The 22,809-nt window shown below is 43.1% G+C and overlaps 1 protein-coding gene across 10 annotated transcripts in view; it reads right to left on the bottom strand.

Moving 5' to 3' along the window:
- Positions 1 to 22,809, bottom strand: part of LPP (LIM domain containing preferred translocation partner in lipoma) — an 826,113-nt gene that overhangs the window by 463,161 nt on the left and 340,143 nt on the right. For 9 of the 10 annotated variants that reach the window (XM_075507128.1, XM_075507132.1, XM_075507129.1 and 6 more), the window contains one exon: positions 7,146 to 22,362. In XM_075507128.1, coding sequence (XP_075363243.1) covers positions 22,234 to 22,362 — 129 coding nt within the window. In that variant the 3' untranslated portion in view covers positions 7,146 to 22,233. Of the gene's footprint in view, positions 1 to 7,145; positions 22,363 to 22,809 lie in introns of those variants that run through there. The other variant, XR_012776441.1, reaches the window with a different exon arrangement.

Below are 22,809 nucleotides of genomic sequence, written 5' to 3'. Positions count from 1 at the left end.
CAGCTCACAGTACGACCGGCTTAAAAAAAAATTCCGTATCGCTCATCTGTCTGCTCTGATGGCATCAGTGTTGCTCTGAACAGTACTGCAAGTAGTGCTGATTGCAGAGCAGCAGCAGGAAGATGGGAGTCATTAAAGAGACTCAGCCAAAACCCTGTAATTAATTAGTTAGAAAAGCATCTTGGAGTTATTAGAGAGGCCTCAGCAGAGGAAGCGACACCTCCGTTCTAACAGACTCACCTTCCGCCAGAGCTGCTGCTGCGATGTTTGACATTGTGCTGGTGTAAACAGAGATTAGAAGTCCGTGTAACAGGGAGAGGAGCCGCTGGCAGGCTCTGCCCTTGGCCAGTGCTGTGCTGTGTGCCGGGAGGTTTCCGTGCGCTCCTCACGGGTAGAAATCAGATCCTGGAAATGGCTCAGGTAGGGACAATTGCTACTCAACCAGGAAGACCCTGATTTTTGCTGTGATTAAAAGCAAGCCCAGTTTTCCCAGGGTGCTGAACAGAAAGCTGGTTATCCAGGTGTTTGTGATTATAAACAGCCAAGCATACACAAAAATGTCACCCAAGGCACCAGGAACTGGTGTCTCCTGGGATCTAGACACATGCAGGATGCTGTTGTCCCTGGCAGACACGCACAGGCTGGCTGCATGGAGAACTGGGCCATGCTCAGAGCTGCATATTCATGGCATGCAAACGTTACGCTACTTGCAAACTCCCACAGCTGTCATCAGCACACAGTACCATGGCCATGAGCCCCAGAGATGGAATAATATCCTATGGGGAGCAGCAGGATGCTGCAAGATCTGCGTGTTGCTGAAAATAAGAGCATGAAAAGGAAGATGGAAACACAAGACTAAAATAGCCAGGATTGCTTTAAGGACTCTTAATTTCCTTTGGGGAAGGAGGCCAGGCAATGTGGCTAGTACATGGGGCGAGGAGGCAGGAGGCCTGGCTCTCCCACTGACCTGCTGTCATACCTTTGGCAACTCTCTTTCTTCCCATGTGCTAATTTTGCCCTTTCCCCACTTGGTACTGTCAGCCTCTAGGAATTCATAAGTCTTGAGTTGGGCCTCCAAACACCATGATTTTGGCTTAAAAATCAAGAGCTGTAAGTATATACATATGAATTATGGGCCTTTTTGAATGGCCTTGTGGTTTCTGACTCTTTAGGGATCATATTTCCAACTGAGCTGGTCAGATTTTTTTTATTATGATTATTATTATTTTAAATGAAAGCCAAGAATTTCACATAAACACAGGGCTCTGGCAGCTTCAGTTGGCAGCACTGCCTGCTCTTCGTGTGTCCTGCCTACTTAGACTGGGAGCATCTGAGGCATGGGCTGTCACTGGCCATGTCTGCACAGCATCAAGCAAAACCTCCCCAATCTCAGTTGGCTTCCTGCGCTTCCCCAGGACAACTGACAACAAACAGCCATTCCGCCAGCTGTTTCCAGTGAGGATGGTAGGTGGGATAACTCCCCTGAGTTTGGCCTGCATTAGAGCACAGGTGACCAACAGACTGAAAGGCTCCTGGGGGAGATTTTTGGTGCATCCTATTTTGCCCTGCTGTTGCAGCCTTGCCAAGGTATTTCAAGTGCTCTTGAAGGCAGCAGAGATATTAAAAACTGAGAACATGTCAGTGCATGCCTTTGCTGTTCTGTCTGCTGAGTTTCAGTCAAGGTCCCGGTCATCCTCTGGGCAGAGGCTTGAGTGGAAGATTGTGCTTAGTTGAACTGTCTTGCTCATCCCATGATGTCGAACAACTCAAATCCCCCACGTTTTACCTTGCAGATGTGTGGACATACCACGGGAAGCTCCCTGTCTGAGCAGCTGTCACCAGCTCTGCAATGACAAGAAGCATGTCTTTGGCTCTCAGCTCTGAAGCTCATCTCTTTACAGTGCCTGTCAATGAAGACGTTCTCTGAATAAATGAACAAACAGAGATCTTCAAACGAACAACACATTCTTCCTCAGGTCAACTTTGCAGAGAAAGCAAATATTTCAAGAGAATATGGTTACTGCTCATAACTCTCTGGAGCCAGCCTGCTAACTCCTCTGCGGTGACTGTAAATCTGATGGTGGTTCAGTTTAAGGACCTCACAAATGCTATTTCAGACTGATATAATGTACCATAAATGGGATTGAAAGCTCCCATCTATAGCAGACAAAGCCCTTCTGGTTCATTCAAACACCGAGGAAACCAGCTATTGTATATATGCGCAGTTGGGATTCATCCAAAAGTGAGTGATAGCCGAAAGAATTTACACGTTCCTTGGCTGGGGAACATGTTGATTTCGGAAGGCAGCAAAGGTAACACGAGGATACAAGGAGACTCCCTCTCCTGGCATTTATTATTTGAAACTCGTCCTTTGACTCACCTCAGACTCACTGCAAAAGGGGAGAGTCCCAGAAGGACTGAAGAGCCCCCACCGTATGAGAGACTCCTGGTTTAGAGGCAACAAAGCATTTGGTCTCCATGGGACGGCAAGCAAATAGAAGCTGGTCCCACAGCCTCGGGCTGAATTTTAGGGGGTGTCTGTCTAGCTGAAGAGATATATCAATATATATAATATCACAATCAGCTTATGGAATGCATTTCTATAAAGCACTGCGGAGAACCAAGTGACTCCAAAAAGGTTTGGGGGGTGTGATTCATCAGCTCTCACTACAGGTGACAGCCACCAGACCCACCGTACGACAGTAGAGGTTAAAAGCAAACAAGTAAACCCCAATGCACACTATAGTGGGGGGAGCCTGCCTTCAGAGCGTCAGACCAGCACTAATTAACGGGGTCGGGGGCAGGTTCCCTGGGCAGACCGGCACACCAGTGGTACTGCAGGTCGTCCTGGGAAGCCGTGCTTCTGGCGTCAGTCCCAGGTGGGCCACAGAACAAGAGGGATCCTTGGTCTGATCCTGCCTGGCAGTTTCTGTGCAAAATGGGGCCAATTTGCTGGGAAGCTTCCCACCCCCAAGGAGGGAAGAGGTGGGCCGTGAGTTTAACAAACATTTTGGTATTTGGAAGTCATTCCTAGCTCTCGTTTAACACACAGACTGCATTTCCCATTGCTAACTGGCAGCAAAGAGCTCATCAACATTTAAATAAGAGGCTTGTTAATGCCAGCGTGAGGCAGGTTTGCACGCCAAGGCTGGCTAAGGTTTCGTGCCAAGGATTTTCTAAGAGATAATTTCTCTAGGAAACTCCTTCAAAAGAAGAATTCACGTCTGGTTAAAGAGAGCCAGGGCTTAATTTGAAGAGGTGCTGAGCTGGTTAAGTCAAACGGATGGTGCAAGAGCTGAAAGCCTGTGAAAATCAGACTCCAGCTTTTAAATCAATTAGATGAAGAATGGCATGTGATGTTTTGCGACTGATTACGTTTTCTGCAATGCAATAACTGAAAGAAAAAAAAGGCCACCCATAACCTCTTCCGTCAATGCCACTGACTTGACCATCGATGCTAAATATACTAAGGTGAGGCTTTAAATGCACCTGTTCGCTGAGTGTGGGAATATTCATCTTCTATGAATGGTCAAATGCACCTTAGTACAGCGAAGATCTGCAATATTTGACTCAGATCTCAGTTTCTAGATCTCAAATGAGTCCTATAAATTACGAAGAATTTTCATTCTGTGACCTTGTTTTGAGCCTTCCCTATGGAGACTGAGCTTCCACCTCAGAGCCAGTGGAGGAAGGCTGCCGGTTTTGGCAAAGCTAGAGTCCTGGACTATACGTCTCTATAGCATGGTTTATTGCCTTTCCTTGTTCTGTCATATAACAGGAGTAATGTCCGTGGTGTTGGAATATGCGCATGGTAATTGGCTTCTGCTGTAATTAAATGCCTCAGTGCCAGCGTTTAATCAGCCGCCAAAGCCGTTTATTGCCTCATATACTGCTGCACCATGAGCATTACCCCTTAATTAGTTGCTGAAATAGTGATGATTTAGCAGCGTCTTTATATTTATACTTTAAGACAGCAGATTCAGTCCAACATCAACAATATTGCAAGATAAAAAAGCAGCCCATTCTGCTATGCAATGATTGGGGCTTATTTATTTTTCCTTACCTTGTGGAAAACAGTGTCATGTGCATCTCTTGGTGACACTGCACTGGAGCTGCAGTTAGCACTTTGAAAGCAGTTGCTATGTCTCTGCTCTGCTTCAGGACCGACCTTGTGTCGTTTAAGTGGATTCAGTATCAATAAAACATTATCCCCGGAAACTCTCAGCAGCAAAAGCAGCGTAGGCTTCCCCCACTTTGACTCACCGTTACCAGGACTGCCTGGATCTGGTCCAGCAGACCAGAGGCAGAGAGCTCCCAGCCTTCCTCCTGAAAGCTCCCTTGGGAAGGGAGCTCCTCTGTGTCACCAGAGGAGTGGCACTTTGTCTTGCACAAGCCTGGCAGGTTGTCATGGATGACACTGGCAGCAGCAGCAATTCTCCTGACAGCCCAATCCAAACTCCTCTTCCCCCCCTTTCCCTGCTTGTTTTTGCAGTGGAGGTGGTGCTGGTTATGCAGCCACTTGCCATTTTGTGGGGAACAGACAGTGGTGAAAAGAGCCCCCTCACAGTGTCCATTTGTCTTCTCCAGTTTCAGTTGTCTGAAAGGAAGAAGTCTGGTCTATACTGGTCTTTCAGAGCCCCTTGACAGTCAATGGAGTGAGAGGGGCATCTCTAGAAAACAGACACCTTCCTCATGGCAGGGTGAACTAAGAGACATTGGAGGAACAGCCCTTTGGAGGTGTCCATCTATCACAGAGGGAGCCCTGCAGCTCGCTTGCATTGGGCTCTTCTCTCCCAAACTATTAGAGATGGAAGAGATGAGCCCTGTCCAGAACACCAATACCGCCTGCTAAGACCAGCACTGTGGACAGATTCCCCAGCTTTCCAAGTTTCTTCCCAGCTTTGAAAACCCCCGAGGAAGCTTACAAAGCCCCCAAAATCTTCTCAAATTAGACAGAAAGCAAAACTCATCCTTGCTCAGTAATAAAACGCTATTTATGATACAGAGGAAGTCATACAGCAAGTCAGCCTAGATATCTTCAAGATAAACATACAAGACCCATCTTTAAAGCCAGGTGGTTAAACCTACAGTAGCCACAGTTAGAGAGAGCCATCACGCCAGAACGCAGCTGTACAACTGCTTCTTCATTTGACCAGGAACGTCATCAACAGAGCAACCTGTGGGGCTGCCAAATAGCCTACGCCACCTCCATCCTGCCCTAAACCCCCAGTACAGCTAGCTTGGCACCTGGGTTTTAGATACACTTTGCTCCCAGAGCTTTCATTGTCTTCAAAGGATTCTCATTGCCTTTGACTGCAAGAAAAGCAGCGCCAAACTATCGAATTAATAGCTCCCCCACCCTTGGCCCTCACCTCTGGCCCCTGGCCTGCTAATGCATTTTGGTTTGTGTGTGGACAACACATCCCTGGAACTTTTCCATAACAAGTTTAGGAAAAAATGCCTTGTGCTATAAAGGAAGTAATAATATCGAGTTTGGAAAACTATATAGCAGTTTGAATGGACTTGAAAGCCTACAGCACCACACTGTCTTTACTGCCAAGACAAAGCCTGTTGGACTCCCATGTCCTGCAGGAACAAGCTGCAGAGTTTGTCCTTTCCTGAGGGAGAACATAGCCCCTTCCTAAAGTCCCCTGGGGAAGGGGAGGAGGAGCTGGGAGTGAAGATACTGCTTGTGCCTCCTTCCATGGCAAACAAAGCATCCCCTGACAATACATAACCTACTAAAGAAGTCCTTCATGTTCACTGGAGGTGGGAAAGGAGGTATGAGATTTAATTTGCAGCCAAGAATATTTAGCCTGGACAGTAGGAAACACTGTCCAAGGGTGAAGACGACACCACTACAGAATGGACTGACAAGGGATGTTGTGGCATCTCCATCTGCGGATGTCTTCAAGGGGATGCTAGATAAAAATTTTTTGGGAGTGACAAATGGGGAATGGGTTTAGCTGTATTGTGTGCCTTGGGATCTTTCTACAACACCGTGAAAAAATGTTTTAAGAAAACTACTTTTGCTGATATGAATGGAGGTCAGTATTCATCTCATTTAACCCTTAAAGACACAAAACAAACCTGTCTCAGACGCTCACCTAAAGAAAAGATGACAGACCTTCTCCACTGACTACAGAGGACTAGAGGGCCACCTCAGACAACAACGCTGTCTTCCAGGCTGCTAAAGTTCATTGAGATGAATCTCACCTTGAAGACAGCCTGTGCAGCTCCGCACAGGAGAAGATTTCTGAGAACAAAGGGCTTTTATAAAAAGGTCCAAGGATAGAGAGGGTAGAAAAACAGAGGCTATACGCAGGGTGCAGATATTTAGCAGGTAAGAAACGGTCATTGGAAAAGCTTACCGGGATACACTGGATTCCCTGTCTCTTGAAGCGTTTCGGTCAGGGAAAGTGTTCGGTGAGGGTTTGGTGTTGTGCCAGGCTCTCTGACTGGAGAGGTGAAGGTCAGGCTGGGTGGTTATCAGTGGTATTTTTGAAACAGATTGGACTGGACTGGGAACAATACCGATTATTTACTGCAATGACAGCCTAGAAACAACTTCCTAGAAGAGACAGGCTTTGCAAACCACACTTCTGTTGACTCTGCCCATAATAGTTTGAATAATGTTCCTCTATTCAGCTGCAAAGCAAGGTGCTTGGCTCTGCTGTCACCCAATCACAACTCAAATTTGAGAATATTTGTGGGCAACCTCCACGTATAACCCACCTCTCCAGATTTCCTCATGGTTTAGGAATGGAGCGCGCTTTACTGCAAAGGAACACATTTTTAAGAACAGCGCAAAATTAATCAAGAGATGGCCAGTACAAGCAAGGGGTAGCCTCTCTTGTGACGTATTTCTAGCATCCTTGCTTCACCCAAAAGTGAAAGAGGCTCTTGAATTAAGTATGCTGAGGAGCCACACAGTGAAATTTTGAACCCAAAAGAGGGGGGGGGGGGGGGAGGATATGAAGCATAATTGCAGGTGGAGGTTGGGAGAAAGTAAATACCATTCGACTTGAAAAAATAATTTCACACGCTAGCAAACAAAAATGAAATTTATAAGGAGTTTATTGGATTGGTAAAATGTAATAAAAAAGCATTTGTGATATTTCTTCTGCAAAGAAAAAAGGCATCTGGTGATTTTGCATATTTATTTTCCCTTACAAAACATTAGAAAAGCATAACTGATAAAAAGGATAACAACTGAAAGAGCAGAGCAAAGAGGAAAATACATCTCAATATAATTGGATAATGCGTAATAAAAATACAGAAAACATGCTTAAAACAGCTTTCATTCTCTTACTGTAAAAAGTCATTTTACGTGTTGAATAAAAAATATACGCCGGTTGCTCTGAAAATTGCAGTTTAGAAGAGGTAACTAGCTGAGAACAAAATATATATATCTAGATATATTTATAAATATAGAAACGTGTATATGCTGCATCTGTCCTCAGAACAAACTGGAATAAATGGTTTTCAATCCATGCACACAAGTTACCAGAGAAAAAACTTCATACATTACCTAGCAGACCAATCCTGTAAGGTGCTGACTGCATTTCCCGAGTGCCCTCAAAGCCCTGTGGAAGTAGTCAACGAAGGAGACAAGTGGCCTGATGGGTTCAGTGAGAAGGGAGGCTACTCAGCAGCTCACAGGAGGTGCACTCAGCAACTCGCAGGATTTGGGAAAACTCCAATGGCAGCAGGATTGGGCACCTCACAGACTTGGATAGTGCTTGCGCTCAGCAAGGGGTAAAACTCTGGTACCCCCAAGCTCTGACAGACAGGAGACCAGTCCTAAAAGCTCAAGTAACATTACTTCCATTAGGATCTGAGGGCATGGAGTGTGCAGCAGAAGGCATCCCTCATATAGGGAATGCCTCCTTGTGCCCCTTTCTTGCCCAGATACCTAGGCTAGTGATTCACATTTAAAAGGAAGATCCTTCCCATACCACTGGGAGCCTCTGTCTGCTGGCACAGGACAAGGAGAAGTGTGGTCAGTCACGCTCCCCTCCCAACTGCAACAAAGGCAACAATAAAAAAACCTTCTCTATCTCAAGGGCTAAACCAACATCTACCATAAAGCTGAAATACCACTTCAAACCTGGCCTAGTCATCCACTATGAATTACTGCACATCCAATAGACATCATCACCGGTGAACCCTAGAGCAGACAGGTCTGCAGTTGGCAGGGACAGGCCAAAGCATAGCAGCTACATAGGACAAGTAAGTTCCTGGGGGCACTCCCTCCTTGCAGTTTGGAATCACAGAATCAGTAAGGTTGGAAAAGACCTCTAAGATCATCTAGTCCAACTGCCAACCCAACACCTCCATGCCTACTAAAGAGCTAAGCCAATCTCCCAGCCCTTGGGGGGTTTGCCATGGGGCATTTAGCCAAGAGCAATCCTTCTGGAATGACGTACATGTGGTTCAGACCCCCTTGTATCAGCCCACAGGTAAAGCCAGTGTGAGAGATTAGGCTCTGAAACACAACAAACCTCTGCTGTTTGTTCTGGGCTAGAAAGTGCTGTTACCAAAACTGCAGAATTAGTACTCCCGGTCTCTCATTTGACTAACCAGAGAGAAGGTACTGGAGGCTGCCCTCCACTCTCTGACAGTCCAAAACACAAGCTGTGACATGGGAAATTATAGGACCCTTAAGGAAGTTGAAGTCTCACCAAGGCAGATCTTGTCTAGCAAGATCATGAGAAAGTCCAAGCATAACTTTGCTCTGCCCATATCTCTAACCAATACTCAGTCCTCACTCTCCAAAGGGACAGCAGAGAAGGTCACAGTGGTGCAGTACTGAGCATCAAAACATCAAACCTTTCCCTTTGCTGCCTTTCCAATAAACCTTGCATTTCCTCTCTGACCGCAGCAGGGAAAAGTTTCCTAAAACATGATTTTGGGGATTTAAAGTGAGAGCACATCACCCTTTTTAATACAGTAGCACCAAACACTCAGCCTTTGGTTCACCTTCAAATTTTCTCTTCTAGCATTATATAAAAAAATGAATAATGGAGAGCTTATAAGAGCCAATATTAAGTGAATAAAATATCCAGGTATGAATGATTCTGGAGTTCTAATAAGACAGAGATGTTTGAGGAGATACAGCCAAGTACCTCTGCTACTGAACAGTTGCCTACCAGACAATGAGGTGTGTTAAGTAAGATGACGAGCACTGCTGATGGGATAAAGCCATTGCTTTGCTTATCCCAATGGAGAACAGATGCTCAAAATTAACCTCTTGCTTCTGTTCTACATCATTCTCATAGTTCCCATCCCTTCTCGGCACTAGGGCTATTTCTCTGCTGCCCATAAAGGAGCACCGCAGGTCTCCAAAAAGGCACATAGTGAAGAAAGTGGAATACACTTCTTGTGAAGGCAGCTCAGTTAATAGCCTACTCTTCACCTTGCTGGTTGTTCTGCTTAGATGCTTGTCAGGTGCTCAGCTACTTAGGCATTAGACACATTAGAAATACTACTTTTTAGGTGCATGAAGCAGAGAACTAGATCAGGCTCAGGGGACAAGGCGGAAACGTCCATTTGCCAAACTAAAATGGGTTTCCAACCCATACAGAGCTGTCAGTAAAGCACTGGCAGATATAAAAAAGTGCCCCAGTTCTGTATTTTCAATGGGTACCATCTCAACATAGTTGAAACGCAAACCACAATCTCCGGCTGTGCATTTCAGTGCAAACTGCTCTTATCTCATACAGCCCTGAATGAAACATTAGCACAAAGGCAGCCTAATTGGAACAGGATCTTCTCCTCCCTCCCAGCAAATCCAAATCATTGCACACAATCCCATAGCTAACAGCAGAGAGAAAACACCTGTTTCTGGCAAAATACTTGCACTAGGAATACAAGCCCTAGGCTGGACACAGACTCACCACAGGGAGCAGTTCTGACCATGGAGAGGATGAGGTGGACCTTGCTTTGTTAGCAGGCCTTCCTTGCTCTCACGCTGCAGCAGCGTGTCAAGCTGGAGCTAGAGCAAACGTTTGCAGAGGAGGTGCTGGGCTCTGGCTCTAGTTTGGGGAACACTTCAGAGGGTGGCATTTTTCTCCCCGGCCACCACCAAGGAAGACAATAAAAACAACAAGAAACTACACTGAATAGTCATCTCCCTTTGTTGTGGTTTAGCTTCAGTCGGCAACTAAGCATCACAGCCACTTCTCACCCTCCCCTCCGCCCGGTGGGATGGGGGAGAGAATCGGAAGAGCAAAAGCAAGAAACCAGGACACCTTTCATTCTGAAATCTAAACACTTTCCCAAATGAAGGCATTCCTCCCATCTAGAATTCATATTTGAAAAACCTCCCTATATCAGAACTAGAAAATATTCTGATTGCATTTTCTGGTCCTAAACTCTAGGCGAGCTTTCCTAGACAGAGCTCCTAATTTTGTTTTAATTCACTGCCCAAACCAAAATGGCTCCGTATCATATAGGGACCAGAGCAAGACTAGGACACAACAAACGACGAGTAAAAATAATGACACCATGCAAAAGCACAGGGTCCCGACTATCAGAAATGCTGAATAAGCAAAGCTTCTATGGAACACAATTAGCATGAGATGTAGGAACAGCCGGTAAAAAAAATCAGAGCAATTACGCCCTTTATTTTTTGCCACATATATTATTTTCACCTCTCTCTTCTCACAGATGAAATGGGGCAGGCCAGTTCTTTTTCCTATTCAAGTCGGCTTTGCTCTCTGGGCTGTCACACACTGCTGGCACAGACCTGCAGAGACAGGACTTCCCGCACTTCAGGGGAATGCTGAAGTGGGGCTATTTTTTAAACATCAAACTATTCCTGTTCACCATACACTCTGCTTCCAAAAATAAAACAAGCATCCGAGTCTTTAAACAAGCGGATGGACCCTTTAAAGTTTCATAACAATGTTTTAAACCTGGGGTAGGAGGGATGGGAACAGGAATACATTTTTCTACTTATGGGAAATAATGAAGAAACCAATGTTTCTGGATATGAAATGCTGGGTAATAACAAATCAGGGGTCTGTTGCTGAGCCCGTTCTGCCAGCCAGCTCCTGTGAGAAAAAGACAGCGAGAAAGGGTTTTTTTTTTTCTTTTGCACTGATGAACTTAAAATGAAAGGAGGGGCAATACATGGGAAGGAAGAGGGTAGACAGGTACATAGCATGGAAATGACTTGCCTGGAGCAACCACACAAGTAGGCAGAAAAATGGCAAATATAACCTGTCTCCTTATTCCCTTAGTCCTGTTCCCAAAACTAGTTTGGGAATGAATTGGGGGAAGGGGAGGAGGGAGCAGCAATTTGAACACGGCAGATGCTCCAGTTTAAACCATATCTTCCCAAAGAGGAACCAAGGGTGGGGGCAGGGAAGATGGCTATTATTAATGTCCTTCCGTATATAGCAAAGCAGACATCCTGCATAATGGCAACACAATACATCAATAATAGCCCAAGAATAGCTTCCTACCATTTTTTTTTCCCCTGACAGTTAGAAACATAAAGAGAAAAATCAAGCTGCTGAGATAAATAGCTGAGTCTCCACCCCCACCTCAAATTGCCTTGGCATATTTTAAGAGATAAATGGTTCTATGAGAAATTTAAATAGCTTTCTCTTTTCATTTTTGGCAGCTGCAGGAACTGGGTCAGGTGTAGAAATTATTAATTTCGAAGCCTGAAAAACCCATGTTTGAAAGTAAGGTTTTTTTCCTTTAAAGCATCAACTTTCTTAGAAGTAGAGTTAGAAAAAAAATTTAAAAATAATTGCTTTTTTTTAAAACAGAAGTCAGACCAAAAATAATTAAATAACAGTACAAGCTGCAGAAAAGGGACAATATGCATAACAGTTTAATAGACTTTAAACATATCTGTAGTGGATTGTTAATATTTTTTTGCATAGAGTATAGTATTTGCACAATGGCTTTCGTTCCTCTTGATCAAATATAGCACTGGGAGTATGCCTCGAAGAAAAAGACTGGGGAGCACCATTCTGTAGTGTTACCCTAACTTTAGTGCACATTTCCAAAGAGACAAGAGATTACTGCCAGAGTGCCCAGCTCCAAACACTTTCACAAGGAGCCCATTTACTCATTGCCAGGTCTCTGGATTGACATCTCACTGAGCTGATCTGCCTGAGGCTGCGCTCGCTGCTGCTCAGAGCTGGTGAACCTGGTACTGAACCATGTGTAAATCACTGCCTTCCCTGTTCCACTCGAGTTACTCTTGCTTTACATTGATACCAGGATTTGTGGCCCAGCTTCTCTGCATGATGCCAAAAGCCATCTCCCTCCTCATGCCATATGTGGAAGGATCTCTCTGCAACCATAAAACCCTGAATCTTACAGAAAAGAAAGGTCAAATCCTGTAGAAACTGCTCTGAGCAAAGAAATGCTGATATATCAACTCCCTCACAGGATAGTACACCAGTTAAGACCTGTAAAAGGTTCAAATTTCCAGTCCTACAAAGACTCCAAGATCTTGAAAGATACTCAGTTGGCATGCAGCCCACCCCGCTGCACAGCTGGTAAAATCTCCCGTTCCCTATGTTCTGTTCTGTGTCCCAAATCAGGCAGATACCTGAGAAGGACGACTCCCTCGTTTAGACTTGCTGCACCTCACAGCTTGTACTCTTCTTCCCTTAGTGACCAATCAAAAATTTAAAAGCTGACAAAGACACAGATGTAAATAGAACTGTGGTGCCTAGAAAGTCAGAGCACAGATAGGATCAGAAGACAGACTGTAATTACAGGCCCTGCTACTTATTACATAGGCTCATGTAGCACAACTGGCCTTCGGTGGAAACTTCCTGTGTAATTAATAAAGGAGAAACAGAATACTTTTGCAATCACTTTTCTAGCTTTCACTGTGGGGGTCCAATCCTGCCATCCTGGATTAGCTCTAATCATAGTCAATCTTTCTCTGCACAAACTGAAGGCATCTGTTCTGTAAGACGGAAAAAAAAAAAGAAGAAAAGAAAGAAAAAAAGGAAAAAACCTTACTGCAAACCTACACCATGCAATCAAGAAGGAAAGGAAATTGATCCTGAAAACCCCCACCCAGATCCTAATCTGACAATGTTTTCAAGGCATCTGGCAAAAAGGAAGAAAGAAAAATGCTATGAAATATTTGAAATCCTACTTCTGTCAGGAATACATGAGAGGGGAAAGGCGAGTTTGAAAGGGCTGCATTATTTGTAAGCCAAAACCTGAAAGCACCACCTTTTGCATAGAAGCATGAGATGCCCTTGGCCCAAGCCAGAGCGGTCCTGAGAACAAGTACCAGGCACTGATTCAACAGGGACTGGTATGACAAAGTCAAGGCTGTGTGAGCAGGACCAAAGAAGCTGTCCTGCACACCATGGTATGTACCATGGGACATCAAGGGTAAGGAAAACGAGAGAGTTCATAATACAGTAAAATAGCTGCTTGTTTGCAGCCCATAACTGATCATCCTCATCTAAAGCTTCAATTGGATTTTCAACAGCATGGGAAATAGAGCATCCCCAAAGGAGGATTTCTCCTGAAAGCACTTCTCTTACTGCTGAGACTCTTACCAAAGAGAGACATCCAAGGCAGGGGAAACTGCCCTGTGAGATCTGAGATGTACTGACGGGCACTTTGCTTTGCAGCACCCAGGATCTTGCCCTCTCAAACCCCCACTGGTGTGGAGCACCTTTGCAGAAAGATCTCAGCCAGGCCTGACCACTGGGCTAATCCCAACCTGCATCACGAAAAGCAGGCGCAGAAAGAGGCTGGATGTGCCCAGCTGTCATAAGGAGGGGAGCAATCAAGCAGGCACTCAGGAGTTAGGATGCTCAGCTGCCCCTTTGCCTTGCTCACATCCACTTGCCTGCTGTACAGTTCTAGCATAAACCATAAAAGACTTCAGGACAAGCAGTGGGCATACAAATGGGATCAAAATGGTCCTGAAATGCTGAAACAAAAGACACTTTGGAACAAAACTGGTACAGCCACAATCCCCATAACGCTTGCGTAAGACAGAAAGAAAGAATCCCTAGAACGTATTTATCAAAAGCCATTTTATGCAGATCGTTCCTTCTGAATATTTAAAACATGGTGAATATTAAACTTCAGAGATTCTTAATACGTTCCAAAGCCCCATGGACCTTTGAAATGCTAGCTCATCAATATGCAACATCTAATCTTGTCAAAAAAAAAAAGGGAAAAAGAAAAGCTATTCATCCTCTACACATAGAGGTTACAGTGAGAATCCCAAGGAAAAAAAAAACCCAACAAAACAAAACCAAACTTCCAGCATCTTATGCAATAGGTTAAATTTACTCTGGTTGGGAAAGTTTCACTTTCTGCAAGAGAGAAAGTGCCTGTACATGCATTGCTGCCGGAAGCTTCTTCTGAAGTGTGAGGCTGAAACTGTGTAGCTGGATTACAGTAAGTAGTTTATTAAAAAAATCAAGGCTTGTGGCTTTGCATCCTGTTCCAGTCCAATGTAGTCTCAGGATCCCCTCTCCAAAGGCCAGCAGACAGTGCGCCACCTAAAAATCCATTCTAGTCCAAAATGCTGTGGTTGAAATGGCTTTGCTTGTTTATAAAGTTTAGTGTTTCATATCACTTGCATCTGACCTTCAGCAGAAAGAAAAGCTCAGTTAAATTGTGCAAATATGTACCACATGGGAGCAAGGGAAGGCAGCCAAAAATGCTGCATGAGCTTTTTGCAGGGCTGCAGCCTTTTAGGAGCACCAGTGAGATGAACTGGATGAGAGGCCAAATTGATTTAGGCTCCAGGCAGGAGCTTAAAACACCATGACATCCAAATTCACAAAGAAAATGTTCTGTTACTGCAACCCCAAATTTCCTGCACATGAAAACACTGTTTTCTTTCATCTTTGGGAGATGCTCGTTCTGTAATCCGACATTTAAAAATGAACAAACAAACAGGAGTCAGCTGACAAAGGGTTCTTGCTGGTGAATGGAAGTAGGTCACTCCGAGTATTTTGCCTTTACAGCCTGACTTAATATTAGTGTTGTACACAAAACACTAACAAAACTGCACCGGAGACAGGGAAAGACTCTAATTCTGTCTTTTCTATGAAAATTAGCATTAACATTCTGCATTAATGTGTAATGCCTCCCCAGTACCCCATATCTGGTTAATTAAAAAAAAAAACCAAACACAAAGCAAACCACACACTAAATTAAACAACGACAAAAAACCCTTACTGGTCAGCCTGCATTTAAAGACATCTAAGTATGAGTAATCAGGCAGAGAGGAATTTTCCTGAAGGAACATAAAAGAAAATGAAAGCTCTACATACAAGACCAAATAAAATCTTCTGTCTCTCACGAATGCAAATTCTGGCTGCCCTTTTACACAAACATATTAAAGGAATAAAACTGGAGGAAAAAATAAAAGAGGAAAACCTAATAAATTCGTTTTTGGAGAAAAAAATATTTAAAACCAAACAAACCATCATTCAAACAAATTTCTTCATGATAAATCCCTGCAATCATGTGGTTCTAAATGACATGGTTAAATATGACTGAAAAAGTAAGGCACAATTTCATAATCATTTTAAAAGCAATAATTATAATCATTTTCTTTGATATCCATGTGGCAGGCCACTGATACTATGGATGCACAAAACTACTTGATTAAAGATCTGGAAAAGTTTTTCCAACTACTAGCTAAGACTCATAATACCTCTGTGAAGTAAGTAACATACCATCTTCACTGCAAAGATGAGTGCACGTTGAGCAAATGGAAAAAGCGGGTAAGAGCTGCTTGCGGACAAAGGGAGGCAGAGGCAAAAAAGTAGAGACACCCCAAGTGTCACGTTCCCAGCGAGGGACTCTAACCCCTGGAAATGTAAAGGTAATGCCACCACCTGGGGCTTCTGTTTCCTTCCTCATTTTCTAAAAGATCTAGGTATTATGAGAAATGTGGACAAACAGCAACATTAAAAAAAAAGTTTGAACTGAGTGCTCTTGATACCAGTGACAACCCCGTTGCTTCCACATGTAACATGAAGCCAAAGAGACCAGGAACACATAGCCAGGAATAAAGCCCAGTGGGGTTTAAGTGGCAATGCTCAATATTACAGCCTGTATTTCTACTTAGTTGTAGCCCCACAACCACCTTATGTGTGCATGTGAGTGCATATGCCAGAGCAGTCTGCAAGTGTTTGAGCCTAGTTTTTTTCAAACCACGGAAGAGAATTTCCAGGCTGAAATGAGAGCTGTTCCCCAACATCTACCAGGAAACCTACCGAGGTTATGGTTTTTTTCCTGAGATTTTTACATGCTGGGTGAATGCTGTAATTTCACAAGTTTAAAGTCTACTCTCTCTCACGCTCCGAATACCAGTCGTGCAATCGACTGTTGCAAATTCAAACTTGAAATGCTGAGGAAGCCAGGTAGTAGTTCTAGAAATGTTTAAGGAGAAATACCATTCCCAAGCCCAGAAGGGTATGTGGAGATGAAGTTCAATCAGTATCTCTTGATCTTCACCGCAGTTGCCATAATGTGCTTACATTCTTCAGTAATTTCGGGGCTGGGGGGGGAAGAACCCAAAGAAGAAAATTGCAATTGCCACAGAAAAAGACCCTGGCATTCTCCATAGCCAGCCACTCCATGGCTTTAAGACAGGAAAGAAAAATGAACCCAACAGAAGTAACACTGTTATTTTAAGAAGAGTCACAATATTTGGATTGTTCTAACAAAGGAAACAGTGACTTCAAAGTTAGCAAAACTAGTTAAAAATAGGGAAAAAATATCTTGTGAAAAGTTTCAAAGATTTTTTTTATTTCACCAGGTCCAATATTGAACCATTTCCCAAGAACACGTGTTTGTTTTTAAGTAGAATTTTTATCCAAAGTAGTTTTCAAAATCGTCACAGAAACTTTAATTTACCAGTAGAAGAAACCCAAACTACAAAAAACTGAGAAAGACGACATGGGTTTGAGAAATGAAAATATTTGTTAACAATTCTGAAATTTATTTAGATAAAAATTCACTATGGTTTTAATTATAATAGCAGGAAAATAAACTATTGTGGATAATATTGCAAAAAGAGAGAATTCCTCATTAAAAAAAATGGCCCTCCTGACCACATAATTTAGTGTAAAAATTGTGACCAGCTCTACTAGAAATAGTGTTCTCGCAGCTCTTTCTTAGTTTATACTTTACTAACCTCTAGAAAGTACTAAGTAGTTCCTGCTATCCTTTGGCAACAAACCCTCAATTACCATCACTAGTGTTTTCTCATGGGAATTTCACCACAGTGAGATTCTTCAGCACATCTGTCTCTGCTAGCCCTCATTTACAGTATCAAAGTCTATATAAGGCGTAGTCAACCCAACTCGGTGAACAAATAGCAAATCAACATGATGAACCAACTGCAGCAACCAGGTATCAACAGAGAACAGTTATAACTCAAATCCTTTCTGAGCCATTCAGCTGAAGCACCAGGTACCTAACGTTTATCTCTGATGCTGGAGGAGGGCAATGACACAGGATTTCCCTCAAGGACCTTCTCTCGGGTCCTGTTATCCCTTGTCTGCTGGACTGTCTCAAAATCAAAAGGAACCAGCATTTATCAAACCTAAGCTAGGCTTGGCTGACCATGGCCAGGCAGCAGCCGTAACAGGTCCAAAGAGACTTCAGTATGACTTGTTGCATACTCTCTTCAACAACCACTGTTTCTCTGAAAGATGCTTATTTCTCATTCTTCTCAGGTACATTTTGCTGATAGGCAGAAAGTCAGCTTAAGGCCTGTGTCTCATGAAAATCTCACTCCTGCCATCAGGATGAATACTATTATGTAGAGTTCACTATGACAAACACTTTGGTACTCCCACACCTCTATGATTAAGTCATTACCCAAGTGTTTCGCAGCTGTGATAAAAATCTAAGAATTAAAATATTAAAAAAAAAAAAAAAACAAACCAAAATTAAAGGTGCATTATCTGATAGGCTAAGGCAATGGTGTTGCTTTGTGTTTTTAAAAGCAATGTTCAGGCAATGATTAAAACAAGTGACAATAAAACCATCACATTCACAAAATACTAGTGTTAGCCTTGGGGACATGCTTAAGGATTGGGCTGTAAACAAGGCAACCCAATCTTCTGGAGAAAGTTTAAGTAGACAGTTTTAAAGCCATGGTTCAAAGATACAGTAAATCTGGCTGTAGGGCTACTTGTGACATATAGAAAGTGCCACAGCCACCTGACATGAAGTTGTAAGAACTCATCCTCCTGTTGTCCACATGTTACATTGGATCAGCTGCCAGGTGCCCTCCTGCAGTTGGCATAAGGGCTACACAGGAGCCATTTCTTGCGTTCTGGGTAATTTGACAGAAATTTGACTGTGCCCACATCCTACCCAGATCAAGTCTGTTATGACTAGGTGATACAGAATCAGTCTGGTATTAATAACTGTAGACCCATGGCTTATTTCACACCATGCAATGGCTTTAAGCCTGTGCTTAAACAAACCCCATGGGCTTAAATATTTTGCTAAATTAGAACCTGATCCTGGACCCTCCTGGGCCCCATCTGGCCACAGAAATCATGGGATCAGGCCCTACTTGCCAATAAATGCTAGACAAAGCCAAAGCAGCATAAGCAAAAACCTCTGCAGACTTGAACAGAAATGTCTGTGTGATCTTCCAATTCTTTCTGAAACGAACAGTTTGGACATTACCACAGCCACAGATGACGTGAATTTTTATCATGGCTAAGAAGTGCACCTTAAGAAAAGCAAGGTCTCTTTGGCAAAAAGAATCCTTCTTTGGAACAGATAAAACAGGATATATTATAAATATGTGATAAATATTGTGATGAAGCAATATCCCAGTGGTTCTTAATTGCAGTGCAATTGAGGTAAGTCCACCAGCATTTCCTAATTAAATCCTGAAGCATCAGAGGGGAGATTTCTATACACACGCGGGTGATGAGAGCCTCTGTGATGTATATACATTTATGTAATATCTTCTGAATATATTTATAGCAATTTTAGAAGCCAAAACCACATGCATTACAGAAAATAAAGAAGAGTGTTTTGGATGCTCACTCCTTCCAACAGGCAGATGGCTTTGGTGTTTCAGGGGTGAAAACAAAAGCATGATAGTACTTTTGCCCAGATGTGTCAGGTCTAGAAATTAGCCACAGTACCTCAAATATCAACACTGCTCAATCTTTGTCAAACATCTTCCACCCATGGAGTATTTAATGCTTGAAAAGTTTGGCTCTCACCTCCCTGCACAACAGCCCAACTCACCACAGCACCCTTATAACACAGGGGATTCAGATTGAGATCTGCTGGCTGGCCAGGAATGGGCTGGAATCCCAAACCTACATACCAGCAAACTTTTCAGAAAAGAGAAGACAGAATTCCAAAAATCAGTAGTTTGGGCCAATCTGATTAGTCTAATTCCCATAACATCCCTGGGAAGTTGGAAAGAAACCCTCTCATGCAGAGGGCAGAAGACAAGGAGCCATTTGACTTGCTCCAAGTCCAGCCTATAGCAGGGCCATAAAAAGCCCAAAGGCTCTGGACTTCGGTCCTCCTTAGTCCAGGCCACATTCTGCAGGAAGGCATAATAGCTCATTTCCATCAATTACCCCAGTGTTACTCAGGACAGTCTCATCAGCCATTTAATTTAACACTAACAAGAATAAGGAAGATCAGAGCTACATTTGGTGCCTGATGAATGGCTTATTCTGCACCCAAGTGCATCACATCCTCCCCTGTGCTTGCAGAGATGTAAAATCCTCCACAGAGATACAATGGTGTTAGCAATCCCAGCTCTGACCTCCCATGTTTTTGTAGGGTTAGTTCAAACTGGATTTGCTCAATAGTTGCAAGGTTTTTTTGACTGGTGGTGGTGCAGACTGCATGTAAAGAAGCGAGCTCAGAAGTACCTTACGTGCCACGGTTCAGGGAACAGGAGCCCAGATGGAACCTGGCAGGAGTCACAGTGCAAAAAAAATCTGTTTACGTCTGAGGCAGTAAAATTCTTGAAGGCCAGGGTAGAAATCTAGTATAAAAAGGCAAACTGCTTCAGCACAGCCACGATGGTGGAGAATGATTTCTTTTGCTTAATGATGCCACCCTTCTACAAAGAAGGATTCATTCCGAGCTGTGAATTTTGGGAATCTTCCCCGACACCGGTGGAGTTTGCCAACATATAAACTGTAAGGAACAGAGGTTTCAGACTGGTATTTCTGTATTTGAATTTACTGTATATAGCTAAAGCTATTAAATTTCACAGTGCTCTTCCATAAAGGTTAGTGCTAAACTGAAAGGAAATGCACCATTTGCAGGAGCTGCAGTGAGTATCTCAATTTTTCGTCTTTGTTTCCTATCGGTCTAGCTTCTCTAACTTTTCCTTTCTTTTTAGCATTAGTGGGTATAATTATATCAGGCCTCTATTATAGAGAATAAAGATGAAAGCACCACATTCTCATTGTTTTTCAGTGGGTGCATGAAAAAAATTCTTATAACTTACTCTTGAAAAGTGCCAGTTTGTCACTTACATGGTCAATCAGCCTGCAACTGTTTCAGTTCTGCTTCTTAATTTGTTAAGCGCAAAGAAAGGTATTTTCTTTGATTACATCTGCAAATAAGATATTAATGTCAATTCAGTGATAAGAAAATTACTCCCTCGCTATGTAATTTGCACCTTAGTTATTATGGGTTTCATGAACAAGAATATTATAGCTGCTCAGAATACTGTGGATTTCTAATTTTTTTTTTTAATTAACCAAACTAAAAAAAAACCCACCAACATGAAAAAAAAAAGATTATCTGTGCCCAGCTTTTATTTACCTTGGCATATGTATTAATTCTGGACAGAAGACGAAAATGCTGCTGCTGGCCCAGCACTCTTCTGCAATGACATTTCACCAAAGAGAAGTTATAAGTGGCTGGGATGAAAAAGAAAGAGGAAAAAAATGCTGCCTTTTTGGAATGGCATAGAGAAGGGTTTAATACCTTCTTTAGCTTTCTTAAGATAAAAACTGAACAACAGCATGTATATTTAGGAGGATCCTTTTTACTGTTGTTGACATAAGATCCTTAATTTTTTTAATGAGAACTCCAGATCATGCATGTTAACACCAGAGAAACTTATATCCCAAGGCTTGATTCAATCCCTGATACAGTTGAAGGAAAATCCTCCCATTGCAATAAACAGGAGATGGAACAAGACTCTATTGCTTAAATATCTACCCAGAAACCAATCCTGCCAGTGGTCCCACTAGATTGGGGTGTGTGAGAGAGTGGCATAAGATTTTTTTGAGCATTGCTTTGCACTGCAGTCCTACGTAGGTTTTTTTTTTTTTTTAACCACTGGGATTTTAAAAATGTGTTTCCAGCCCCACATCCTTAAAAGACCTTCTCAACGGACATGATTGGCTTATACCTCTGGTAAATCAAAAGCACACTGTGTGTGTGTGTGTGTGTAGTGTATAGTGTATAGTGTGTGCAAGCGCACATCTTTCTGTGCTTGCTCATACGTTGTGAATTGGAAGCATCACTACTGAATAAATTTATGCAATAGCAAAATATAATTTCATAAGAAAAAAAAAACCCTATTGAACTGGAAGGGAATGGAGACAAGTAAGGGCCTAAGAAAAAAAGATATAGATAACCAATCTGTGTCCCAAGGATACCAGGTCACACCTACACTCTTAGGTGCAGTACAGTTGAAGTTGCATTGTCTGTGTTGTGATGAGAGGAGTGCTGGGTCTGCTCTCAACACCCTTCTAGGGCGGTGGAGCTACTTCTGCTGGTGATCCAGATCCTATTAAAGTCAAAGGTAAGTTTCCCATGACTTCAATAAGATTTGGTCAGGTTCTCAAAATAACTTGGGAGAAAGAACGAGCTCAGCCATCTTTCACCTTCTACCTTCATGTACTTCTTAAGAGACAGGAATCAAACACAGAAAAACAGTTAGGACCATGTTCAGACCTCCTTCTACAGGCAGATAACTTAGGTGCCATGACCGCTTATCTCCATCAGCTGCAGAGACAGCAAGTGGTCTGACTCACTCACTGCCCTCCTGAAAAGTCATGTCTAAATCAGGTGCCTGTCATGGACAGTCTGAACATGGCCTCTCGAACTGCCCTCTTGTTCCAAGGCCTTCCAGTTTTAATTTTTTAAAAACAGAGATTCAGGCCCTAGGCTGGAAAGAAATCATGCAAAGCTTGTGCAATATTCCCCAATGGGCATCCTGGGGAGGGTCACAGTTGACACTCAGAGATCAGTGCTGGCCTTGGCAGTCAGAGCCTGGATCCGAGCAGAGTTGCAGGTCTTGCAAAGGATATGCCCATCCAGAGGGTAACAGCCCTGATTGTCCCCTTCAGACAGGAGGGCACCACAGTCCTAGGAAATAAACAGACAGAAAGAGCAAAGTGAATAAGAAAGAAGAACAAGATTAACCAAAGAATCTTATTAGTCAAAGAAATTCTCTCCTCACTCTCCACCTTGTAACAGGGTCCAGCCTGAGTCAGCGTAAAGCGTGAAGCTGAGGTATGTGATATCTTTCACGATTAAGCCATTTCCTGATAAGAGACAATGCTGCAGGGAAGATGGGTTCCCAAGCTCTCTGCTGAATTTAATCCAATTGAAAATAAAAGATTATTCCCTTCACATTTCTGAGGAAGGAAAGGTCTTTAGCATTGGAGAAAACATAAAAATGAAGCATGTATTTATTAATGCAAAAAAGGATAAAAAAGAAGCATCACTGGGAAGGAAGTTTGGTACCAATATCTGACTACAGGTAATCTCCTTTGGAAGAGTTAATGCCACAAAGCTATAGCATCCATTCCA

Source organism: Mycteria americana, chromosome 7, assembly GCF_035582795.1.
Source record: "Mycteria americana isolate JAX WOST 10 ecotype Jacksonville Zoo and Gardens chromosome 7, USCA_MyAme_1.0, whole genome shotgun sequence".
Lineage (NCBI taxonomy): Eukaryota > Metazoa > Chordata > Aves > Ciconiiformes > Ciconiidae > Mycteria > Mycteria americana.
Note: the sequence above shows the minus strand (reverse complement) of the source record. Positions and strands in the feature narration are given on the sequence as shown.